At 47.9% G+C, this 22125-nt stretch overlaps 1 protein-coding gene across 11 annotated transcripts in view; it reads right to left on the reverse strand.

The window, feature by feature from the left end:
- The window catches only part of LOC146058240 (uncharacterized), a 110057-nt gene extending 91481 nt beyond the window's left edge, over positions 1 to 18576 (reverse strand). For 6 of the 11 annotated variants that reach the window (XM_083170431.1, XM_083170428.1, XM_083170432.1 and 3 more), the window contains exons 1-11: positions 18405 to 18573; positions 13498 to 13640; positions 13090 to 13266; positions 12117 to 12228; positions 11622 to 11722; positions 11434 to 11506; positions 8314 to 8414; positions 8100 to 8169; positions 6319 to 6419; positions 6099 to 6168; positions 5589 to 5663 (exon numbers count right to left, since the gene is read on the reverse strand). In XM_083170431.1, coding sequence (XP_083026557.1) covers positions 5589 to 5663; positions 6099 to 6168; positions 6319 to 6419; positions 8100 to 8169; positions 8314 to 8414; positions 11434 to 11506; positions 11622 to 11722; positions 12117 to 12228; positions 13090 to 13266; positions 13498 to 13617 — 1000 coding nt within the window. In that variant the 5' untranslated portion in view covers positions 13618 to 13640; positions 18405 to 18573. Of the gene's footprint in view, positions 1 to 5588; positions 5664 to 6098; positions 6169 to 6318; positions 6420 to 8099; positions 8170 to 8313; positions 8415 to 11433; positions 11507 to 11621; positions 11723 to 12116; positions 12229 to 13089; positions 13267 to 13497; positions 13641 to 18404 lie in introns of all 11 variants that reach the window. The other 5 variants (XM_083170429.1, XM_083170422.1, XM_083170427.1 and 2 more) reach the window with 3 other exon arrangements.
- Between the last annotated feature and the right edge of the window lie 3549 nt (positions 18577 to 22125).

The raw sequence follows: 22125 nt of genomic DNA on the forward strand, positions 1-22125 counted from the left end.
TGGTTCAGAAAAGAAACCGAAAGCTTCAGAGGTTGGACCATCACTATGCTCTACACAGAATTCCCAACCATGGTCCTCAAGTCTCACTAACATCCAGGTTATAATGATCACCATTCTTTAGCACAGGTGACTTAATTAGGACCTCGGTTCTCTTGATTTAACCACCTGAGCTTAAGCATGGGTATGCCAAAAACCTTGATGGTTAGTGTGCTTTGAGGACCAAGGCCGGGAAAGACTTCTCGATGGTCTATTTCTTGGTCATCAGTAAGTATGATACTTTCTGGAGGATTCAGCACACGCAATTCTTCAGTATGAGGCACAGGCCTTATAGCAGATTCATTAGAGTACGTCGGTGTGTGTGGACCTAAAATTGATGCCTGAAAAAGCTTGGTAGACAAAACAGCTAAACGCATCTACTGAGAACCTTTTGACCAATGTGTATGGAGTCGGATGCAAGCAATACAACAACATTGAGGGGCCCGATCTTGGTCTCTAACTTTGCATCGAAACTAAAATTCATAACACTTTGTATCGAGTGGAACAAAATAACGTTTCTGAAATTAAAAAGTTTACGCGCCACAAACATAGCAAAAAGATTCCTGATGAATAACAAGTTCTAGGCATGGTGCGGCGTGGTTTATAAACATTATAAAAATATGTGCTGAACTATATAAACATCAACTTATGATTGAGAAACACACAGCATTAAATGTTTACAGACGAACTCTGTACCCCCACCGATTGGGTCGTGCATTAACCTGGGATTTCCGCGTCCTGGATTCCCGACCATGCTCTTTACCACTATTAGCTATTAGACCTGGTGGTATTACTATGTCTCATGTCCAGCAGAACGTGACTGGTTACTACTCTGTACCCTTCTTATACTAATCTTCCCTGAATGATATAATTAAAGAAAAAGTTTTTTGGAACTGAAGGAAACTGCCCAAAACATCCAAGGTTATATATCGTAATGTATATACTTAGAGGGCAACACATTAAATGTAAATCGGTGATCCAAACAATCGAAAACCATTTATGAAATCAGCATAGAAAATACACATATCATATCACATGGTTTCCCTGGACAAAACCTGTTTATCAGTGTACTTATTAGATTACATTGTATGATGGGATGTTTTAGTACCCGTGTATATTGATGGTTTTAACACAATGAGGCAATTAAGCTTAAACTGTATACACAGAAGAGTAAAAATCAGATCAACTTGGACAGTAGAATCGGTCATATGAAATATCCGATAGGCTGTAGTGCATAATCCTTACACCAGGCATGGCCACACTATGGCCCTCCAGCTGTTGTGAAACTACAATTCCCATCATGCCTTGCCACAGTTTTGCTATTATGGAATGCTATAACTATGGCAAGGCATGCTGGGATGTGTAGTTTCACAATAGCTGGAGGGCCATAGTTTGGCCATGCCCACCTTACACCATCAGTAAATAAATCCCCATGGAGGCTTAGTAAATACCGTGCTATACATGAAGTGTAACCTGTAGCCCGCAGGTGCCACCTGTGTTCCCCCATTCAGCTTATACCAGAGAAATAGACCTTCAGACCCAGAGTCCCCCAGACAATGTGACCGTGTCTCACCCATCCTGACATCACCAACACTGTAGCGGGTAACTAAGGTGGGGGCATCTGGGCAACACCCAATCCAGGAGCTTGCTGGTGACCGGCCTTTCCCTGCCCACATTGTCACTATTCCATTAGCCACAAGCGGGCGATATCCTGCGTAGACCTCACCTACAGTACACTCCATAGGTCCAAATAATATCATACCCCAACCTTCCCCTCTACCCTCAGTCTGACTACACAGGTATGTGGGCAACTGGGCATCACCCAGCTGTCAGACCCCTGGGATTAGTGGTCAGATCACTTGGCGACAGGTAATTTAGGCAGAAGACTGCGTCAGGGGTCATTATCAGGTAATCTCAAACAGGATCCTTATCAGGGTTTACATATACTGCTAAAGATATGGGGGTAACTGCCTGTATATCAGCTGTGATATTGCAGTAACTCCCTGCCTGTGCGTGGAGAGATATCTTTGTGTCACAGCTATAGATGGGACGTCTCACAGGAATGTATCCTACGTGGGAGAACAATAGCAGCTTTTTTTCCAGAAAAGCAGCCATCAAGAGGAGAAAACCCCAACCAGGAGAGCGGACACAACAGGAAAACCCCCCAACCCTAACTGTAAGGGCGTGGGGGTGAAGGCCATGGTGGGGTGACCAACTACTTTAGCCTAACTTTTTTTGTAGTTTTATCAGCGTTTGGCAGGAAACTGCTGATGATCATTTGCTTCCACAAACTGCCAGGTTAGCATTCCATCTAGCCAGCTAATGCGCGACAATATGGTTCCGTTGTGTGGCCAGTTTTACACAACATGTCTGATAAAGGGGAGAGACTGGGCACGAGAAGGGCTGTCCTGCAGAGAGACACCGTCTGACTAAGTTCCCACGACTTCCCCTGGGTAGATCCCACCAGGAAATTACCACTGACAGCGGAACCTTCCCATCCAATGTCTGTGTCCTGGTTGGCCAGCAGGTGGGTTTAGTAGAGCAAAGAGAACAGAGTACCACAAATCATCTCCTCTTCGGCTCCTGTCTTCTCTGCCAATATGGCTGATATTGTGTTGGTAACATGGGCAATCCTAGAACTTACTCAACCCTGTGGGTCGTGGTAATCACATGCAGAAAGGAGCGTTTACTGGAGAGAAACTGCATTTTACCCAAAAGATCAGCCTGACGAAGAACCAAGGCCATCAAACCCAATTGGGATCCCAGCTTGCTGCAGATATCTCAGTGTAAGGCTTAGCTTGGTAGATAATACAATACAGGAGGCCAAATGATCTCTGACGAGATGGAAGTCAAGCTCATTTCTTCAGGGCCAACTGTCTGATATCATCCAGAATGTCTGGGATTTAGTTGCAATCCAGCCAGACCAAGACCTAAAAAGGTATATTACCATAACAATAACCCAGAAACTACCATGTAGTATTCTATGATCCTGGGAATCAGCATCAAATGGAGGAAATGCATCTCTGGGTAATATATTATATAACGTTCACATGGTTCGCGTACTACACCAGTTACGTAGCTCATAGATGAACTAAAGAGATTGCAACCAAACACAATTACCATCTTCATAATGGTGTCATCTAACTTTCCTGGTGACATCTGTCCTGTTGTGCAACTGGTACATACATGTCTTCTGTATCATGCCCCGGACGGGCTTCAGTCCTTTCCAGATGGGTGGAGGTGATCTGTAATCAGACTTCTGGGTTGCAGAACATGGACCTTGGACTGCCCTGTTCTGAAGGTGCGCCCCACATACATCTAGCAATGAGTCCTGCAGTTACCAGAGGATACTCATTGCTCAGACTGTCTTATCCCATCCACCATAATAAAGCCCTTCTCAGCAATGTCTCACTGTGCCCTAGAGTCCTGCTGGTAATCGCAGGCACGCACAATTACCAAATGCAATCCAAGGACTGATGCAGCCTCTCAGACAGAAATCCAGGACTGATTCTGCAATCACCGGATTATTTGGGGGATTCCCAGTGTCTCAGCTGCTAGAAGTCTCACACTAATAATTTCTCCCAAGACGGCAGAAGACTCAACTTCCCCACATTTATTACCCATCTCATTGAGGACACAGCTTCCAGGTATTTCCGAGAGAGAAGACAAAGGGCTCTGCAAAGATGGCTGTAGCCAACAATTCTCCAAGACAGGGCACAGACAGAACCCAGAACAACATGAATATTCTCCATCTCCCGGTGCGAAAGCTAGTCATACATCTCACTTCTACCTCCACTGGATGGAACAATATTGTAACTCTTCTCTCTTGGTTCATCTTTTAAAATGTTTTCTCAGCAGATAAACCAAAGACAAATTTTCTTTAGAAAAGAGTAATTCTCCTTGGAATGTGATGCAGAAGTCTAGAAGACTCATCTGCAGGTCTTTAACCATTTCGCTGTCCTGGCCCAATGGGAGAGCAAGCATATTCCTAAAAGCCTTCCGACAGAATCTGCGAGGAGCCAGAGATGGAGACCACCACCTTAATAAGAAAAGAGCCCATAACCTGTCCATTAGGTGTGATAGTCTTGGGGTCCGATGCAAAGCACCTTATTGCTGGGAAAATGTGTAACCTCGCTCTATGCATGCTCAGATGCGGATGACGATTAAGTTGCTTGTGCATATCTGCAAGCATTTTGCACGTATCGTCCCTTTCGGCCCCACAGGTGGAAAGTAGGGGATAAGAAAAGATCAGCAAGGCCTCAGCGACTCAAATGCAGCCAAGTAATTGTGTACACATATGCTAGGATATGTACCCTCTGCATCTCTTACAGGCAGGTGATGAGGACGTTACGTAAATAAGTGCATATGCTGCAGATGGGTAAAGTGCATGCTGGGAGTAAGCCTGTACGAGGATACGTCTGTGATCTGGAATCAGTGCCCTGACCGGCACATAACAATACTGTTTACTGGAGGGCTGGTAACCAACACCCTGCCTGCTCTTCGATCCATGTGAGGGTCTGGTGTGAAATTCCTGTCCACAGGGTATATCGTAATATCTCTTTTGGAAGCTGTCACATGGATGACCTTGAGAATTGACCTTTACATAGCAGTTATAGGGATGACCTGGAGAACTGACCTAATCGTAGCAGTTATATGGATGACCTGGAGAACTGACCCGACATAGCAGTTATAGGGATGACCTGGAGAACTGACCTAATCGTAGCAGTTATATGGATACCTGGAGAACTGACCCGACATAGCAGTTATGGGGATGACCTGGAGAACTGACCTAATCGTAGCAGTTATATGGATGACCTGGAGAACTGACCCGCACATATCAGTTATAGGGATGACCTGGAGAACTGACCTAATCGTAGCAGTTATATGGATGACCTGGAGAACTGACCCGCACATAGCAGTTATAGGGATGACCTGGAGAACTAAGCTTACGTAGCTGTCAGCTAAGTGATGCCTTTAGAATTGTGAGAATCTCTGCTGTAAGTTAACCCTCACATGTGTCCTCATACATTTAGAGTCAATGTAATGCAACTAGGACAAACAAGGAGACAGTGCTGATTAATTTGCAACTGGCGGTAGCTCTGGGCTTTAACGCCCTGGGCTATTCAAATGGACCCCTGAGTTCTGATAGCTTATTCAATGCCCGTTTACTTCATGTGTGAACAAGCTTGAACACAAGTTATTGGGCATTAACTAACAGAATTCATGAATAGGTCAGGGACTCGTGCGATAATTTGGTCGCAAAGAGTGTCGAAAATAACATCCATGATAACGGATGGCTTTGGGCTATTGGATTGCCCCAGGGTTGATCAATTAGAATTCCCCTTAAGAAAAATAGGTGGCCAGAGGAGCTGCCCGATCCCCATACTCTTCGGTCACACATCTATTCCCCCAACATATTACAGAGCAGCCATAGAACCGGCTCACACCCAGAACAGCCGCCAGGCACAGTCTATGGCCTCCCGTTTTGTCCGGCAATGTGATATAGGGCAGTCTGGTATAAGTCACATTATAGGAGAGCGAGCAGCACTGACCTGCACTGGATTCTGGGAGGAATTCCTGCAGCCCCTGATGGTCACCAGCATCCAGCTCTACACCGGCCTCAGCTCCTGTGTATGACAATAAGCAGACCATTCTTTAATTCAGATTCTTGGAATTAAGTCTCATGTTTTCAGTTCCCACAGAAGCTTCCACAAAGTAATTTCTCATCTACTAAGCCAAGGGTCCCGATTCAAATCTTCAACTCTGATCCGTGACATGTCAGAAATCTACACCTTAATACGGCCACTGATCACTACTGGAACTCGCTCATGTGATCTGATCTCATCAGCATAGACCTCTGTGCGTATCACCTGTATGACACTACTGTCTATGTCAGCCTCTCTCACCTGATCTGATCTCAGCAGCATAGACCTCTGTGCATATCACCTGTATGACACTACTGTCTGTACGTCAGCCTCTCTCACCTGATCTGATCTCAGCAGCATAGACCTCTGTGTGTATCACATGTATGACACTACTGTCTGTAGGTCAGCCTCTCTCACCTGATCGGATTTCAGCAGGGATGTCCTCTTCTTTACATTGTTGGTAAAACATCCCATCTTCTGGCATAGCCTGTCATACAAAAACATGTGTCACATAGGTGTCCCACCCACATGTTACAGGACATCTCTATAGGACACACACAGGGCGGGGACACGGGAATAACAATATCCTGTAATGTGAGGAAGCAGAGCTGGGAGAGGTCAGACCAGGTTCCTCTACCTGATAATCCTGGCTGATCATCCTGTTCTCTTCTTCTGTATATCCCGGAGTATAGAGAGGGGCCTCACATGGGTCTGCGGGATGTGTAGGATTACAGCCACCTGTGGGTAATGGACATAGATGTAGATATATATATTTTTTGATTACTTGGGAAGAGTCATATCCAGCAGTTTAATTGCAACTTGGCAGACCCCTGCACAGCAAGTGCCCAGTCTTCTATCACAACAGGTTACAGATGCAGTAGAATATAATGCAGTAACAGCAGCAGATACTCAACCCACGCTTGCATACATGAGATCGGCAATTCTTCCTGGTCTTGGCACTGCAACATTCACCACCACCTGGCCAACATGTTCAGCATCAGGAGCACTGCTGTAGGACAGCTTACAGGACAGTCTGCTTATGCCCCAACCATACAAGCTCCACTCACAGTGGTGTAGAGTACATTAGTGTAAATATTTTGTAGTTGCTGGTCATTTTGGACTTACAATAATGAAACTTAAGCCCAATTGTCGCCCCTAAACACGCGCCTAATGGGAAATTTGCCACATTTAACCTTTTTTGTATCATCATCAAGGTGTGAATGAGCATTCCCCATTTAGTATAGCACATTCAGAGTTAACTTCCTCTCACAGATCAGCATTCAATAGCATGGTCCTTTTCAGGAACATTCACTGTTACAGAATAATCACAGATTAGGGCCCTTATTCAGATCTGATCGCAGTACAAATATGTTCTCAAAATGGGCAAAACCATGCGCACTGCAGGTGGGGCAGATGTAACATGTGCAGAGAGAGAGTTAGCTATGGATGGGGTGTGTTGAAACTGAAATCTAAATTGCAGTGTAAAAATAAAGCAGCCAGTATTTACCCTGCGCAGAAACAAAATAACTCACATAAATCTAACTCTTTCTGCACCTGTTACATCTGCCCCACCTGCAGTGCACATGGTTTTACCCATTTTGAGAACAAATTTGTACTGCGATCAGATCTGAATAAGGGCCTAGAGCTGGATACACACTGGGCGATATACAGTTAACGCTATGCATGATACCGATATTTTTATTGTATTTGCTCAATATCATTAAACATACTCGATCCCATGCACCATTAACAGCCCCCACTTGTCTGTACATGTATAATAATATGAAAATATCGTCAGAGCCGGCATGTACGGAGCAGGGGGTGAATAAGAGCATTATCAATACCATGAACGATCGTATGTATGCACTACATCAGGGGTGGCCAAACCGGTCCTCGAGATCTACCAACGGTCCATGTTTTCCAGATCACCTAGCTGCTGCACAGCTGTAGTCAATACTAATTGTCACATTTTAAAACCTGCTGCATTCATTCCTACTATAGATCCACAGGTTGCCTGGAAAACATGCACCATTGGTAGATCTTGAGGACAGGTTTGGCCACCCCTGCACTACATCATACTCATGCAGCAATGACTACATACATAACTAGATCTAGCACACGCAGGAGATTGCTAAGAGTGTGCCCAGCTTAAGTTTCATAAAAGCCATGATGGCAAATTGATACCCAGTCAGCTCCACAACTAAACAACAAAGTAAAAGGAGTTGGCCAATCGAACAGGTCATAAAAATGCAAGCACATGGGGCAGAGAAGCACATGGTGTGTGTTACTATGGGAACAAGGTGAAACTCCCACCACTGGAGGCACATTCTTCAACCCATGCGACCCCCCACATTCCCAGTAATATACATATTCCCCCATACAGCTATATTGTATCCCCAGAGCGTCTGCGTCTCTCACCTGGGTTGATCTCAGCAGGAACAGCCTCTTCCTTACACTGCTGGTGATAGATCACGGGTCCCGGCTCAGCCTGTCATACAAGGACATGTGTCACATACGTGTCCCACCTACACATTACACGGGAATATAGGACTCACACACAGGGTGGGGACATGGGAATAACACAATATCCTGTGGATCTACAAGGAGGAGAGGTCAGAGCAGGTTCCTCTACCTGATATTCCTGTGTCACTGTCCTGTTCTCTTCCTCTATACAGCCCGGAGAGTACAGAGGGGTCTCACAGGGGTCTGCGGGATTTCTAGCGCTGCGCCCACCTGCGGGGAATGGGTACAGAGCATTACATTACAGTAGGTATAGTTATTCTATATACAGCCCGGAGAGTACAGAGGGGTCTCACAGGGGTCTGCGGGATTTCTAGCGCTGCGCCCACCTGCGGGGAATGGGTACAGAGCATTACATTACAGTAAGTATAGTTATTCTATATACAGCCCGGAGAGTACAGAGGGGTCTCACAGGGGTCTGCGGGATTTCTAGCGCTGCGCCCACCTGCGGGGAATGGGTACAGAGCATTACATTACAGTAGGTATAGTTATTCTATGTACAGCCGGAGAGTACAGAGGGGTCTCACAGGGGTCTGCGGGATTTCTAGCGCTGCGCCCACCTGCAGGGAATGGGTACAGAGCATTACATTACAGGAGGTATAGTTATTCTATGTACAGCCGGAGAGTACAGAGGGGTCTCACAGGGGTCTGCGGGATTTCTAGCGCTGCGCCCACCTGCGGGGAATGGGTACAGAGCATTACATTACAGTAGGTATAGTTATTCTATATACAGCCCGGAGAGTACAGAGGGGTCTCACAGGGGTCTGCGGGATTTCTAGCACTGCGCCCACCTGCGGGGAATGGGTACAGAGCATTACATTACAGTAGGTATAGTTATTCTATATACAGCCCGGAGAGTACAGAGGGGTCTCACAGGGGTCTGCGGGATTTCTAGCACTAATCCCACCTGCGGGGAATGGGTACAGAGCATTACATTACAGTAGGTATAGTTATTCTATATACAGCCCGAAGAGTACAGAGGGGTCTCACAGGGGTCTGCAGGATTTCTAGTGCTGCGCCCACCTGCGGGGAATGGGTACAGGGCATTACATTACAGTAGGTATAGTTATTCTATGTACAGCCCGGAGAGTACAGAGGGGTCTCACAGGGGTCTGCGGGATTTCTAGCGCTGCGCCCACCTGCGGGGAATGGGTACAGAGCATTACATTACAGTAGGTATAGTTATTCTATATACAGCCTGGAGAGTACAGAGGGGTCTCACAGGGGTCTGCGGGATTTCTAGTGCTGCGCCCACCTGCGGGGAATGGGTACAGAGCATTACATTACAGTAGGTATAGTTATTCTATATACAGCCCGGAGAGTACAGAGGGGTCTAACAGGGGTCTGCGGGATTTCTAGCGCTGCGCCCACCTGCGGGGAATGGTTACAGAGCATTACATTACAGTAGGTATAGTTATTCTATGTACAGCCCGGAGAGTACAGAGGGGTCTCACAGGGGTCTGCGGGATTTCTAGCGCTGCGCCCACCTGCGGGGAATGGGTACAGAGCATTACATTACAGTAGGTATAGTTATTCTATATACAGCCCGGAGAGTACAGAGGGGTCTCACAGGGGTCTGCGGGATTTCTAGTGCTGCGCCCACCTGCGGGGAATGGGTACAGAGCATTACATTACAGTAGGTATAGTTATTCTATATACAGCCCGGAGTACAGAGGGGTCTCACAGGGGTCTGCGGTATTTCTAGCGCTGCGCCCACCTGCGGGGAATGGTTACAGAGCATTACATTACAGTAGGTATAGTTATTCTATATACAGCCCGGAGAGTACAGAGGGGTCTCACAGGGGTCTGCGGGATTTCTAGCACTGCGCCCACCTGCGGGGAATGGGTACAGAGCATTACATTACAGTAGGTATAGTTATTCTATGTACAGCCCGGAGAGTACAGAGGGGTCTCACAGGGGTCTGCGGGATTTCTAGCGCTGCGCCCACCTGCGGGGAATGGGTACAGAGCATTACATTACAGTAGGTATAGTTATTCTATATACAGCCCGGAGAGTACAGAAGGGTCTCAGAGGGGTCTGCGGGATTTCTAGCGCTGCGCCCACCTGCGGGGAATGGGTACAGAGCATTACATTACAGTAGGTATAGTTATTCTATGTACAGCCCGGAGAGTACAGAGGGGTCTCAGAGGGGTCTGCGGGATTTCTAGCACTGCGCCCACCTGCGGGGAATGGGTACAGAGCATTACATTACAGTAGGTATAGTTATTCTATGTACAGCCCGGAGAGTACAGAGGGGTCTCACAGGGGTCTGCGGGATTTCTAGCGCTGCGCCCACCTGCGGGGAATGGATACAGAGCATTACATTACAGTAGGTAAAGTTACTCTATATACATCCCGGAGAGTACAGAGGGGTCTCACCGGGGTCTGCGGGATTTCTAGCGCTGCGCCCACCTGCGGGGAATGGGTACAGAGCATTACATTACAGTTGGTATTGTTATTCTATGTACAGCACGGAAAGTACAGAGGGGTCTCACAGGGGTCTGCGGGATTTCTAGCGCTGCACCCACCTGCGGGGAATAGGTACAGAGCATTACATTACAGTAAGTATAGTTATTCTATATACAGCCCGGAGAGTACAGAGGGGTCTCACAGGGGTCTGCGGGATTACAAGCGCTGCGCCCACCTGCGGGGAATGGGTACAGAGCATTACATTACAGTAGGTATAGTTATTCTATGTACAGCCCGGAGAGTACAGAGGGGTCTCACAGGGGTCTGCGGGATTTCTAGCGCTGCTCCCACCTGCGGGGAATGGGTACAGAGCATTACATTACAGTAGGTATAGTTATTCTATGTACAGCCCGGAGAGTACAGAGGGGTCTCACAGGGGTCTGCGGGATTTCTAGTGCTGCGCCCGCCTGCGGGGAATGGGTACAGAGCATTACATTACAGTAGGTATAGTTATTCTATGTACAGCCCGGAGACTACAGAGGGGTCTCACAGGGGTCTGCGGGATTTCTAGCGCTGCGCCCACCAGCGGGGAATGGGTACAGAGCATTACATTACAGTAGGTATAGTTATTCTATGTACAGCCCGGAGAGTACAAAGGGGTCTGCGGGATTTTTAGCGCATTAGCCCTGGCTACAAGAACCCTTCCAAGCCATATTGTGATAAGGTAGAGGACAGATGATGCACACAAACAATACAGTACAGCAGCAAGGAAACACAAAAAAACTGTATCCATTATAAAACTCCATCCGGCTGAGGTCTCACCTGAGCTGCTGGGATCAGGGATCGGCTCCTCTTCCTTACACTGCGGGTGATACATCCTGTGTCCCGGCTCATCCTGTCATACAAGGACAGAGATATTATTACACCGAGCGTCTATACCAGAAGGATACACAGGATAAGGATATGACAGTAACATAATACAGAAGAGATAATGTAGCCAGTCCCACTACCTGATCATCCTCTATGAGAATACAGTCCTCTTCCTTTATATGATGCCGGGAATACAGAGGGGTCTCACATCGTCCTGGGGGGCTTCTAGAGCTACACTCACCTGCGGGCAGAAGAGACAATGACAGCCATATAGCAATGCTTAGTAATAACAGCAGCACATATCACTGCACAGGACCTGTCACTAGGTGTCGCGAGTAACAGCCCTGCACCGTTACGTGTATCTGGGTGGGATGTCACCTCCCGAGGGTCATCATGACCAGTGACACTGGGGGAAGAATGTGTCATCCAACCTTCCACCAGCCCCAACATCCGATAGACGGGGGTCAGATGTCAGCTGGAATTGGCAGTTGCTTTGGACCCACATGCAAAGTGATGGAGGCCAATTAGGGCCAATCTGCAGCGATCAGTAACAGCCAATCACCCGGGAGAGGGGCGGAGAGAAGTGACTGGATGGTGCAGGATACAGACACACCCCCTGACAGACATCCTCTTACCCACTGAGTCAGGCAGCTGCGGAGGGTCCATTACATCGTCCTTGTGTCCACCTGAATAGTCCCACTCTGTCACAGAGAACGAGACCTCCATATCCTTACACTTCCCAGGCACCTGCAGCATAGGAGAGCTGGTTACATGACTTACCCCCACACCTAGGCGTACCGTGTAATACATTCCCCTGCAGGGCACTATGGGAAAAGTTCTATTTCACATGAAATGTTGCTATGGGAAACCAATCAGATATGATTATCGGTACTGGTTTCCTAGAGCGGTGCCCACTGAGCAATTTGCTTAGTGGGCTATTCTGCGTAGGGAAATCGCATCGCATGGGACATTTTAGTGCGATGCGATTTTCCTATGTAATTTATTCACTGCTCTCTCAGCCCCGGGCCATCGCATGCGATTTTATAGGGTGTGCGATGCCATGACATTAGGTATACAATAATATGATTGTATGTCCTAAAAATAGGCCCCCCCCCACTATCATGTCATGGCATCGCACACGATTTTGCGAGACATCCGATGCGATATAGTGGGGTACAATGAGCATAGAAAAAAATGACATAAAAAAAAATAAAAAAATAAAAAAAAAAATCGCATTGCGTGCCGCTATAATGGCCCATGCGATGCGATGCGATTTCCCTGCGGTGCCGTAAGTAGGAAAAGTGGGCGCCGTGCTAGGAAACAAGTACCTGATTATCTTCTAGAGGGTGCTAAATAAATAAGTACATTTTGATTGGTTGCCCATAGCAACATACCATGTAAAACAGAAATCCAATCAGTACATTTCCCCCAATGGGTCAGGAATCAACTACCGAGTGTGCCCTGACAAATCACCAGGGGTCCAGTACTGGCAATATAAATATTAGTCACTAAACTCCCTTATAGCCTTTATCCATGAAGACAAAAAAAAAAAAAAAAGCCACGTTCTACCTGGAAATTTACATCTATATGTACAATAAGAGCGCTCACCTCTTTTGTCTCTCTGTGATGTACCTCAGTAGGTGCCCGGATACGGTTCCTTTCCCTTGTTGGCGCATTAGGCGGAGCCTTCATTTTTGGGCTCTGGGTGTGGCTGCTTTTGTCTGACACAGGGGGGGTGCTGACGTTGGTCACCTGGTCCCCCGACTTTCTCACAACAATGAAATCCTATGAGAGCACCAATATGTAAGACACCGCCCTATGTATATAATACAGTAATCTCCCCACATACAGTAATCCCAGCTGTATATAGGCGGGATAGCAGCTCTGCACCATCTCTGTGTAACAAAGGCTGCGCTGTATATATGGCTGTACCCATAAGAGGCAGGAGACATACACAGAGGGCATCTGCCTGCTCCTACCCACAATTCCTGGCGGCCACTGCTCAGCGCCTCTCACCTCTCTCGTCAGCAGACAGATAATCTCCATGGTGAGGCTCAGCAGCTTGTCTATGATCAGGTCTTTGTTCCTGTCAGTCAGTAGCGAGTGCCGGATATGTTCCAGGACCAGGACCTCCATGGTTGGTCTTCAGGTGACGTCTCCTGAGAGAAGGGAATACAATGTCAGCTCCATATAGTTGAACTAGGCATTTTCTGAGCAATGTAGTAAAATTAAGTAACATCGCTCATAAAATGCCTGTATATCGCCACATGTTTAGGGCACCATGGCATAAATATTAATCATTCGGTACTGCAAGTGGGGCAGATGTAAATGGTGCGAAGAGCCCATCACTTACTGCACCATAAGGACAAGTTGTCCTTAGGACAAGTCGGACTAGTTTGCCCTTGAGAGTCCCCCCGGCAGCTCCCCGGGAGGCTCGCTTACGATTTGGCACTTTGCCACTTGATTTGCCATTTTTACATGCAATAAATCTCATGTAAAGGGGGATATTCCATCCCCCGCCGCTATTTCTGACGGGGGAGTTAGCGTCGGGTGCCTATTCAATGCTGTCTTTCCCAACAGCATTGAAGAGGACTCTCAGCAAAACAAGCCCGAACGCGAGTCGTGCTCTCTTTGCCGAGAACGGCCGTTGAGCATTGAGCTGACAGCCAGATCTTGCCGATCCACTGCCATTTCTCATGGCCACGCCCCCTTTACGATGCTGGCAGGCGGGACATTGAATACCATCTGCCAATTATCAGTCCAGCAGGCAAAGAATGGGACGGGGTCTCGGCTGTCGGGACGTTCTGACAGTCATGACCCGGGGTTGAATATCCCCCTAAATCTTTTGTATCACACATACACGTGAAATACAAAGCCTCGGTAAAATACGCAAAGATTTGGTGGGCGCTTTGTTCCATCCATCTAAAACCTCTTAGTGAATATGTTGCTCTGCTTTTGAACACAGTATTTTTACGACGCACAGAAATAACGTCTTCCAACAAGTACAGAATAGTTAATTAATAGCCGCAACTCGTAATTCATTTCCAGTCCACTTACGGAATTCCTCATCATGCCTGATCAAACTCACCAGCAGTTATCACATACACAAGTGCTCTCTGAGGCCGCATTCCTTTATTACAGCTTATCCTGTGTCCACCTACACACATGCCAAACTCCCACCTGTACATTCCCCGTACTCTACACCTAGCTTACCCATAATGCCACCACAAATGCTAATCTAGTGTTCATTCCCCCTTCAAAGTCTGTGCAGTTGTCCATTCCTGCCGGGGTGTCGCGCCCTGCTGTGGTGTTGCTAACAGAGACCGCACTGTGCAAGAAGCACATCCATAGGCATTCCCCCCTCCTATAGTCCTTATGGCCGCAAGTGTCCCTCTGTCCTACACACACCACAGATGACTCACCACAAGCCTGCAACACTAGAACATGACAGATCTTATCAGTGTCTCCACAAGGTGCCAAGTAACAGACCAGGAACACCCACTTCACGCACAGAGCGATGTGGCCAGGCTCCATCCATGACTGTATACATGACGAGGTGCTCAGGCAGTCTGCAAATCTGGAGCTTGTTTCCAAAAGGTACCAAATCCCCACCCCAAAAAAATTAAATGATGTTCTAGGTATCAGAACATTGTTATCTAGGTGTAGAATGTGACTTCCTGAGCCAAACTAACAATGTGTTCCAAATCCATACAGGGATTGGGAAATTCCATAGTACAGATGCCCTTTAGATGTAAACCGAGCAAAATCTTTCTGTCAGCATCTGAATCAATGTGCACCAGATTCAGTAACCATTAACTATGAGCTAATGCAAAACTCAATACTGTTCTACGCAACTTACAGGCGCTCCAGGTGTCACTATCCCCATCGCCTCCAGGTGTCACTACCCATATCGCGCGGCGCCTCCAGGTGTCACTACCCATATCGCGCGGCGCCTCCAGGTGTCACTACCCATATCGCGCGGCGCCTCCAGGTGTCACTACCCATATCGCGCGGCGCCTCCAGGTGTCACTACCCATATCGCGCGGCGCCTCCAGGTGTCACTACCCATATCGCGCGGCGCCTCCAGGTGTCACTACCCATATCGCGCGGCGCCTCCAGGTGTCACTACCCATATCGCGCGGCGCCTCCAGGTGTCACTACCCATATCGCGCGGCGCCCCAAGTTTCATTATCACTGTCGTACTGCACTCCAGGTGTCATTATCCTTTATAATAAAACAGCTAAAGTTGAAATGGGGGCTTTGTTTTGTCAGAATCAGCCCAATGTGCCACATACAGGGAAGCTGAATCACTCATCGGTTCCAGAACTAGGGAGACATCAGTGCCCATCACTTACTGCGCCATACAGCCCTCAATACCCTAGTCTGACTCATCTTTAGGACAATTCAGACCAGTTTGCCCTTGAGAGCCCCCCCGGGAGGCTTGCTTACAAGAACTCTCAGCCAATCAGTGGCTTCCCATTCATTTGTATGGCCTTTTTTTTCTTGCAGCTTGGCTCCCTGCTCTCACCGGTGTACCCCACCCGCTGCCCCCTGCTCCCTCCACCTGCAACTCCCCAGGAGTTGCATGTAATTTATCACATGCAAAACATGGCACATCAAGTGCCTAATCATGTTTGACCCCTCCCAGGGAGCAGCCGGGACATCCAGGTCCGACGTCCTTAAGACGAGCGCTGCCAGCCCTCGCTGTTCCAGTATTCTATGCCGCAGGGGCTCACTGAGCCGGGTGACTGCATCAGGCAGGGAGATGGAAGTCTCCCCGCCTGCCCCAGAATGTATGTAGGGGGGGGGGGGGGGAGGGCTCCCCAGGATCCATGCAGCACAAGCTGCCCCCCGGGAGAGCTAATAGGGGACCGGGTAGGAGCCGCTAGCACTGCTCCCGATCGTGCATATGTAACGATCAGGAGCAGTGTATATACGAATATGTAATGAGCGGCTCTCGGCCCTCTGCTGGCTGTTATGTGTAAAAAATATAAAAAAAAAATTTTAAATAAATATATATTCATGTGCATGCCCCTTCAGATAATAATTTTTTTTTTACACCAAAAAAAAAAAAAAAACTTTATTTTAACAGTTCACATTTCACTTCACCATGAAAAGATGGCGATTGCTACACGGTGACACGCGGCGAAAATCACTTAGAAAGCAGACGGCGAATTGTCCGTCATTCACTGTTCGCAGACGGTGAAAAGTGCATGTTGAATAGGGCGATTCACTTTCTGACACCAGAAAAATCACCTTCCAACGTGAAAATAGCACAAATTTGCCGTGAAACATGGCGAATTGGCCTCATTGAATACTGCCCATAGTAGTTAAGACTGAATAAAGATGTGCGTCCACCTAGATCAACCTTTGGTTAGCCTGTATGGTCTATTTGCTACATCCCTTTATATACATTGTGTATTCTGATTTAATTATAGACAGACTATGATTGTTGTTTGTACCCATGGGTGTTTTTACCCAATAGATGTTTGTCCAACCTTATTTTAAACGTATTTATTGTGTGCTGACACCACCTCTCCATCTGCCGACACAACCTCATCATCTGCCGACACCACCTCTCCAGGAAGAGAGTTCCACAATTTAACTGCCCCGACAATAAAAAAGTTTTTTCTTCTAAGGGAACGAAATCTTTTCTGTAGTCTATACGCATGTCCACATGTCATAGAGTCCTTCCTCAAAGCAAAAGGGGTGGATGACAGTACTTTATATTGGCCGCTGATATATTAGTACAGGTTTAGCATCTCCCCCTTAAACCTCTCTTTTCAAGGGTAAACAATCTCAAATTGTCCAACGTGTCCTCATAGCTTAAATTCTCCATTCCCTCTATTAGCTTTGTTGGTTTCTTTGGACTTTTTTTTTCCAGTTTTACGACATCCTTTTTGTAGTACGGGGCCCAGAAATGTAATCTGTATTCTAGATGCTTCGGATTAGGATACGAAAACTGGCCAAATCCCACCAGTGTATGTGCACCTTAGCACATTCAGTAGTCCCCAGACTGTCAGAATGACAGATCATCATAACAGTAATGTCATGGACAGCATCTGTGTGCGCCTGAACAGGGCAACACTATAATCGCTCTGTCAGCCGCCATCCAACAGCATTTCCACCACATATAGGTGAGGAGCAGTGCTAGCCTTTAACCATATAGGTAACCAGTGCCATAACAGAGCTGTGCCCCTATACACTCCATACTGGGGACAGTAACTGGTCCCATAACACAGCTATGCCCCTATATACCCCATACTGGGGACAGTAACCGGACCCATAACTGCTGTGCCCCTATATACCCCATACTGGTGACAGTAACCGGACCCATAACACAGCTGTGCCAATATACGCCCCATACTGGGGGCCGTAACCAGTGCCATAACACAGCTGTACCCCTATATACCCCTGCAGACAACACTGTCATTCCACTGTCATTCCTTTTAGTATGTCCCACTGTAACTGGTCCCATAACACAGCTGTGTCCCTATATACCCCATACTGGGGGCAGTCACCGGTCCCATAACACAGCTGTGCCCCTATATACCCCATACTGGGGACAGTCACCGGTCCCATAACACAGCTGTGCCCCTATATACCCCATACTGGTGACAGTAACCGGTCCCATAACTGCTATGCCCCTATATACCCCATACTGGGGGCAGTCACCGGTCCCATAACACAGCTGTGCCCCTATAATGCCCATACTGGGGACAGTAACCGGACCCATAACTGCTGTGCCCCTATATACCCCATACTGGGGACAGTAACCGGTCCCATAACACAGCTATGCCCCTATACGCCCCAGGTGACAATAGGCGGTGGGGGAGGGGCGGCGGCCTGTGTTTTCCTCATGCCTGGTGTAATACAGAGGGCACCACATGCCTCATGGCCTCCGATATAACAACACTTCTCACCTTATCTCCGCAATAGGATGCGCACCGGGGCCGACGGACGAACGGAGGTAAATAGCTCTCTCCTTTACGCCGACTTGCGCCGCAAGGGGTGATGGGACGTGTAGTCCTGCCCGGTGCACACTGGGACATCTAGCAGAGCGAGGACTACAACTCCCAGAATGCCCTCTGGCCGCCCGCGGCGTTGTCCGGCGCCCAGAAGAGCACACGTGACAAATGACAGCCAATAGCCTATCAAACAACGCTCTTTAGAGCGCCTCAATACGGGGCGGCGGCCATGTTGCCGACGACCAACGCCATTCGCTGCTTCGGGAAATGTCACAGACAAAATGGCGACCATTGAGGAGTCAGAGTTGTATGTTGGTGCTGACAGAGCAGGCTGCTGACTGCTGCAGGTCTTCAAGGCGTGTGACTAAATATACCTGGTGTCACATGACTGGACTGGAAGGAGGCAGAGAAGCCAGGCCGCCATAGTCGGCTACTCACAGTCAAAACTCTGTGTACTTCACCTTCACTCTGTGTACTGTGTACACCTTAACTTATTTACAACAAAATAAATATGATTTATATGAAATAGGGTACCCCCCCCCCCCCCCCCCCCCCCCCAAAAAAAATGCCTTGGATTCAATCGATACATCATATATAATAAAAGGCTAGTGTTGCTCCTCCCTATATGGTTGATTCAAGTGTCATTTATTTACTTATTTATTAACAGTTTCTTATATAGCGCACACATATTCCGCAGCGCTGTACAGAGAATATTTGAACATCAGTCCCTGCCCCAGTGGAGCTTACAATCTATATTCCCTACCACATGTACACGCACACAGACATACTAGGGTTAATTTTTGTTGGGAGCCAATTACCCTACCAGTATATTTTTGGATATCATGCGCACTGGCAGACAGTACATAGTGCCCTATGGATGGGGTTACCACCTCACTGGTCATCGATTCCTGGAGATTTCGATCCCATATACTAATGTGCGTGGTGCTGGAGTACATCTACATTATATAACACATACATTATATATACATACATATAGTGTGTGTGTGTGTGTGTGTGTGTATATATATATATATATATATATACACACACACACACACACATATATATATATATATATATATATATATATATATATATACATACCTCCCAACATGATCCATTCCAGGAGGGACACAATGCCCTGTATCTGGACTTCCCTCTTAATATATGATTGCCATCACCTGTTTTAAACTGGTTAACTAAGGTGTAAGGTGCTTCACCACAGGTATATATATATATGTGATACCCCTGTACCTAATGGGGGATGGCTCTGGGTTCTGGGGAGAGGATATAGGGCTGGAGGCTTTTTCAGATACCCAGATTCCAGGAGAATCCCGGAATCCGGGAGACTGGTAAAGCCTCCTTGAGGGTTGCCGCCCAAAACGGGAGAATCCCGGAAATCCGGGAGAGGTGGCAACCCTACCTACGGAGCAATACAAATTTTGCTTTGCTCTGCTCAGGTGCTGACATCGACCGATGCTGGCATTACTGTTATATTATTCCACTTACCTCCCAACCATCCCCCTTATAGCTGGAACGTGCTGTTTTTTGGGGGAAGTTCCCACGTCCCTCCCACGGCCGGCAGTGTCCCACACAGAGGCGGAACTAGCGAGTTATGTCTGGCTCAATCACTAAATGCGGCTGGCGGTCCGTGAACTTTGATAGGCTGGTGGGCAGGTGCCATATTTCAAATGTCCATCTGTGATGGTTTCAGACCCTCAGCACTCCATACCCTTCTACCCCAACATACCCTATTCCCCCTATCTCCTTTAAACACCCCATATACCGTTACTCCCAACACATCTTGCACTTTAGTTCCTGTCACCCAACATACACCCCATAACCCCCTATCCTGGCCACACACACCCTATTCCACCCAAGTACACCCTATAATCCTCTACTCCAGTGGTTCCCAACCTTTTTTGTCTCCTGTACCCCTTGATTAGGCTTTTCATTTATGAGTACCCCCTCGTGAAATTTTTAGGGGGCGTGGCCTAAAAAGGGGTGTGACTTAACAGGGGCAAGTCATACTTGCAATGACGAGAAAAAAAAAAGTGCAACCACTTGACCACAATATAAGCTCAGCCCATTCTGCGGACAGCGTATAAAATAACAGAACCTTGTCAAATCTCTATTACTGAAGCAACAGACATTCCAACGGATCACGTTAGCCTTCCAATAGTGCCAGATACACATATGCCCCCAAAAGTGCCAGATACACATATGCCCCCAAAAGTGCCAGGTATGCCCGCACAGTGCCAGAAACGGGAATGCCACCACGGTGCCAGGTATGACCCCATGGTACTGGGTATGTGCCCACAGTGCCAACAATGCCCCTACAGTGCCAGCAACAAGTATGCCCCACAGTGCCAGCAATGCCCCACAGTGCCAGTAACAAGTATGCCCCACAGTGCCAGCAATGCCCCACAGTGCCAGTAACAAGTATGCCCCACAGTGCCAACAACGCCCCACAGTGCCAGCAACAAGTATGCCCCAAAGTGCCAGCAATGCCCCACAGTGCCAGCAATGCCCCACAGTGCCAGCAACAAGTATGCCCCACAGTGCCAGCAATGCCCCACAGTGCTAGTAACAAGTATGTTCCACAGTGCCAACAATGCCCCACAGTGCCAGCAATGCCCCACAGTGCCAGTAACAAGTATGCCCCACAGTGCCAACAATGCCCCACAGTGCCAGCAATGCCCCACAGTGCCAGCAACAAGTATGCCCCACAGTGCCAGCAATGCCCCACAGTGCCAGCAATGCCCCACAGTGCCAGCAACAAGTATGCCCCACAGTGCCAGCAATGCCCCCATAGTATTTCCCAGCAGCAGCACACTCACCATTGACGCTGCTGCTGGGGAGAGGACAGTCCAGTGTTCCCCTGCCATGTAGCTGCCGCGCTGCAGTGCTTCTCTCAGGGAAGGAGAGTACAGCACACTGCGTATCTCTCCTTCCCTTTAGTGTGACTGGGCTGCCCGTCAATCAAAGTTCGCGGGCCGGCTCCTGATTGGCTGCCGGCCCGCAAGCTCTGATTGATTGGCGGACGGGCGACCAGTCACAGGGAAGCACACTGAGGGGTAGGAGAGATGCGCAATGCACTCTCCTCCCCTCCAGCGACCTGTCTGACTGCCGCGGCCACCATTACAGGCCGGGCCGCGGCGTACCCCCCAGGGGTACGTGTACTACAGGTTGGGAACCGCTGCTCTACTCCCATTATCTACCCTGCTTCCACTTACTGTGCCCAACATACACATCCCATCACCCCCGTTCCCCTCACATCCCACATACAGTAACCTCCTTTATTTTTGATATGTTGGTCCCCTTATTCTGGTTTACTCGCAAGATCTATCAGTATTTACCCTTTATTTACCCTGCACAGAAACAAAATAACTCACCCAAATCTATATCTTTCAGCACATGTTACATCTGCCCCCCTGCAGTGCACATGGTTTTGACCATTTCTGAAGGAATTTGCCTTTGCGAGTAAACCAGAATAATGGCCATTGTGTGTACGTATTATTCGGGGACCGTAGCTAAGGATGATTAGGATATTGGTTATAGGTACTCATTAGTTAAAAGCCTATCGACATGACGGCTTCTGCCATGTTTGAGCTGTGATAGTTGGAAGCCCACAAACCTCCAATCTCTGTCTTCACATCACAGCTCCCTCCCTCCA

The sequence above is a fragment of the Crinia signifera genome, chromosome 2, assembly GCF_055691185.1.
Source record: "Crinia signifera chromosome 2, ASM5569118v1, whole genome shotgun sequence".
In the NCBI taxonomy this organism is placed as follows: Eukaryota; Metazoa; Chordata; class Amphibia; order Anura; family Myobatrachidae; genus Crinia; species Crinia signifera.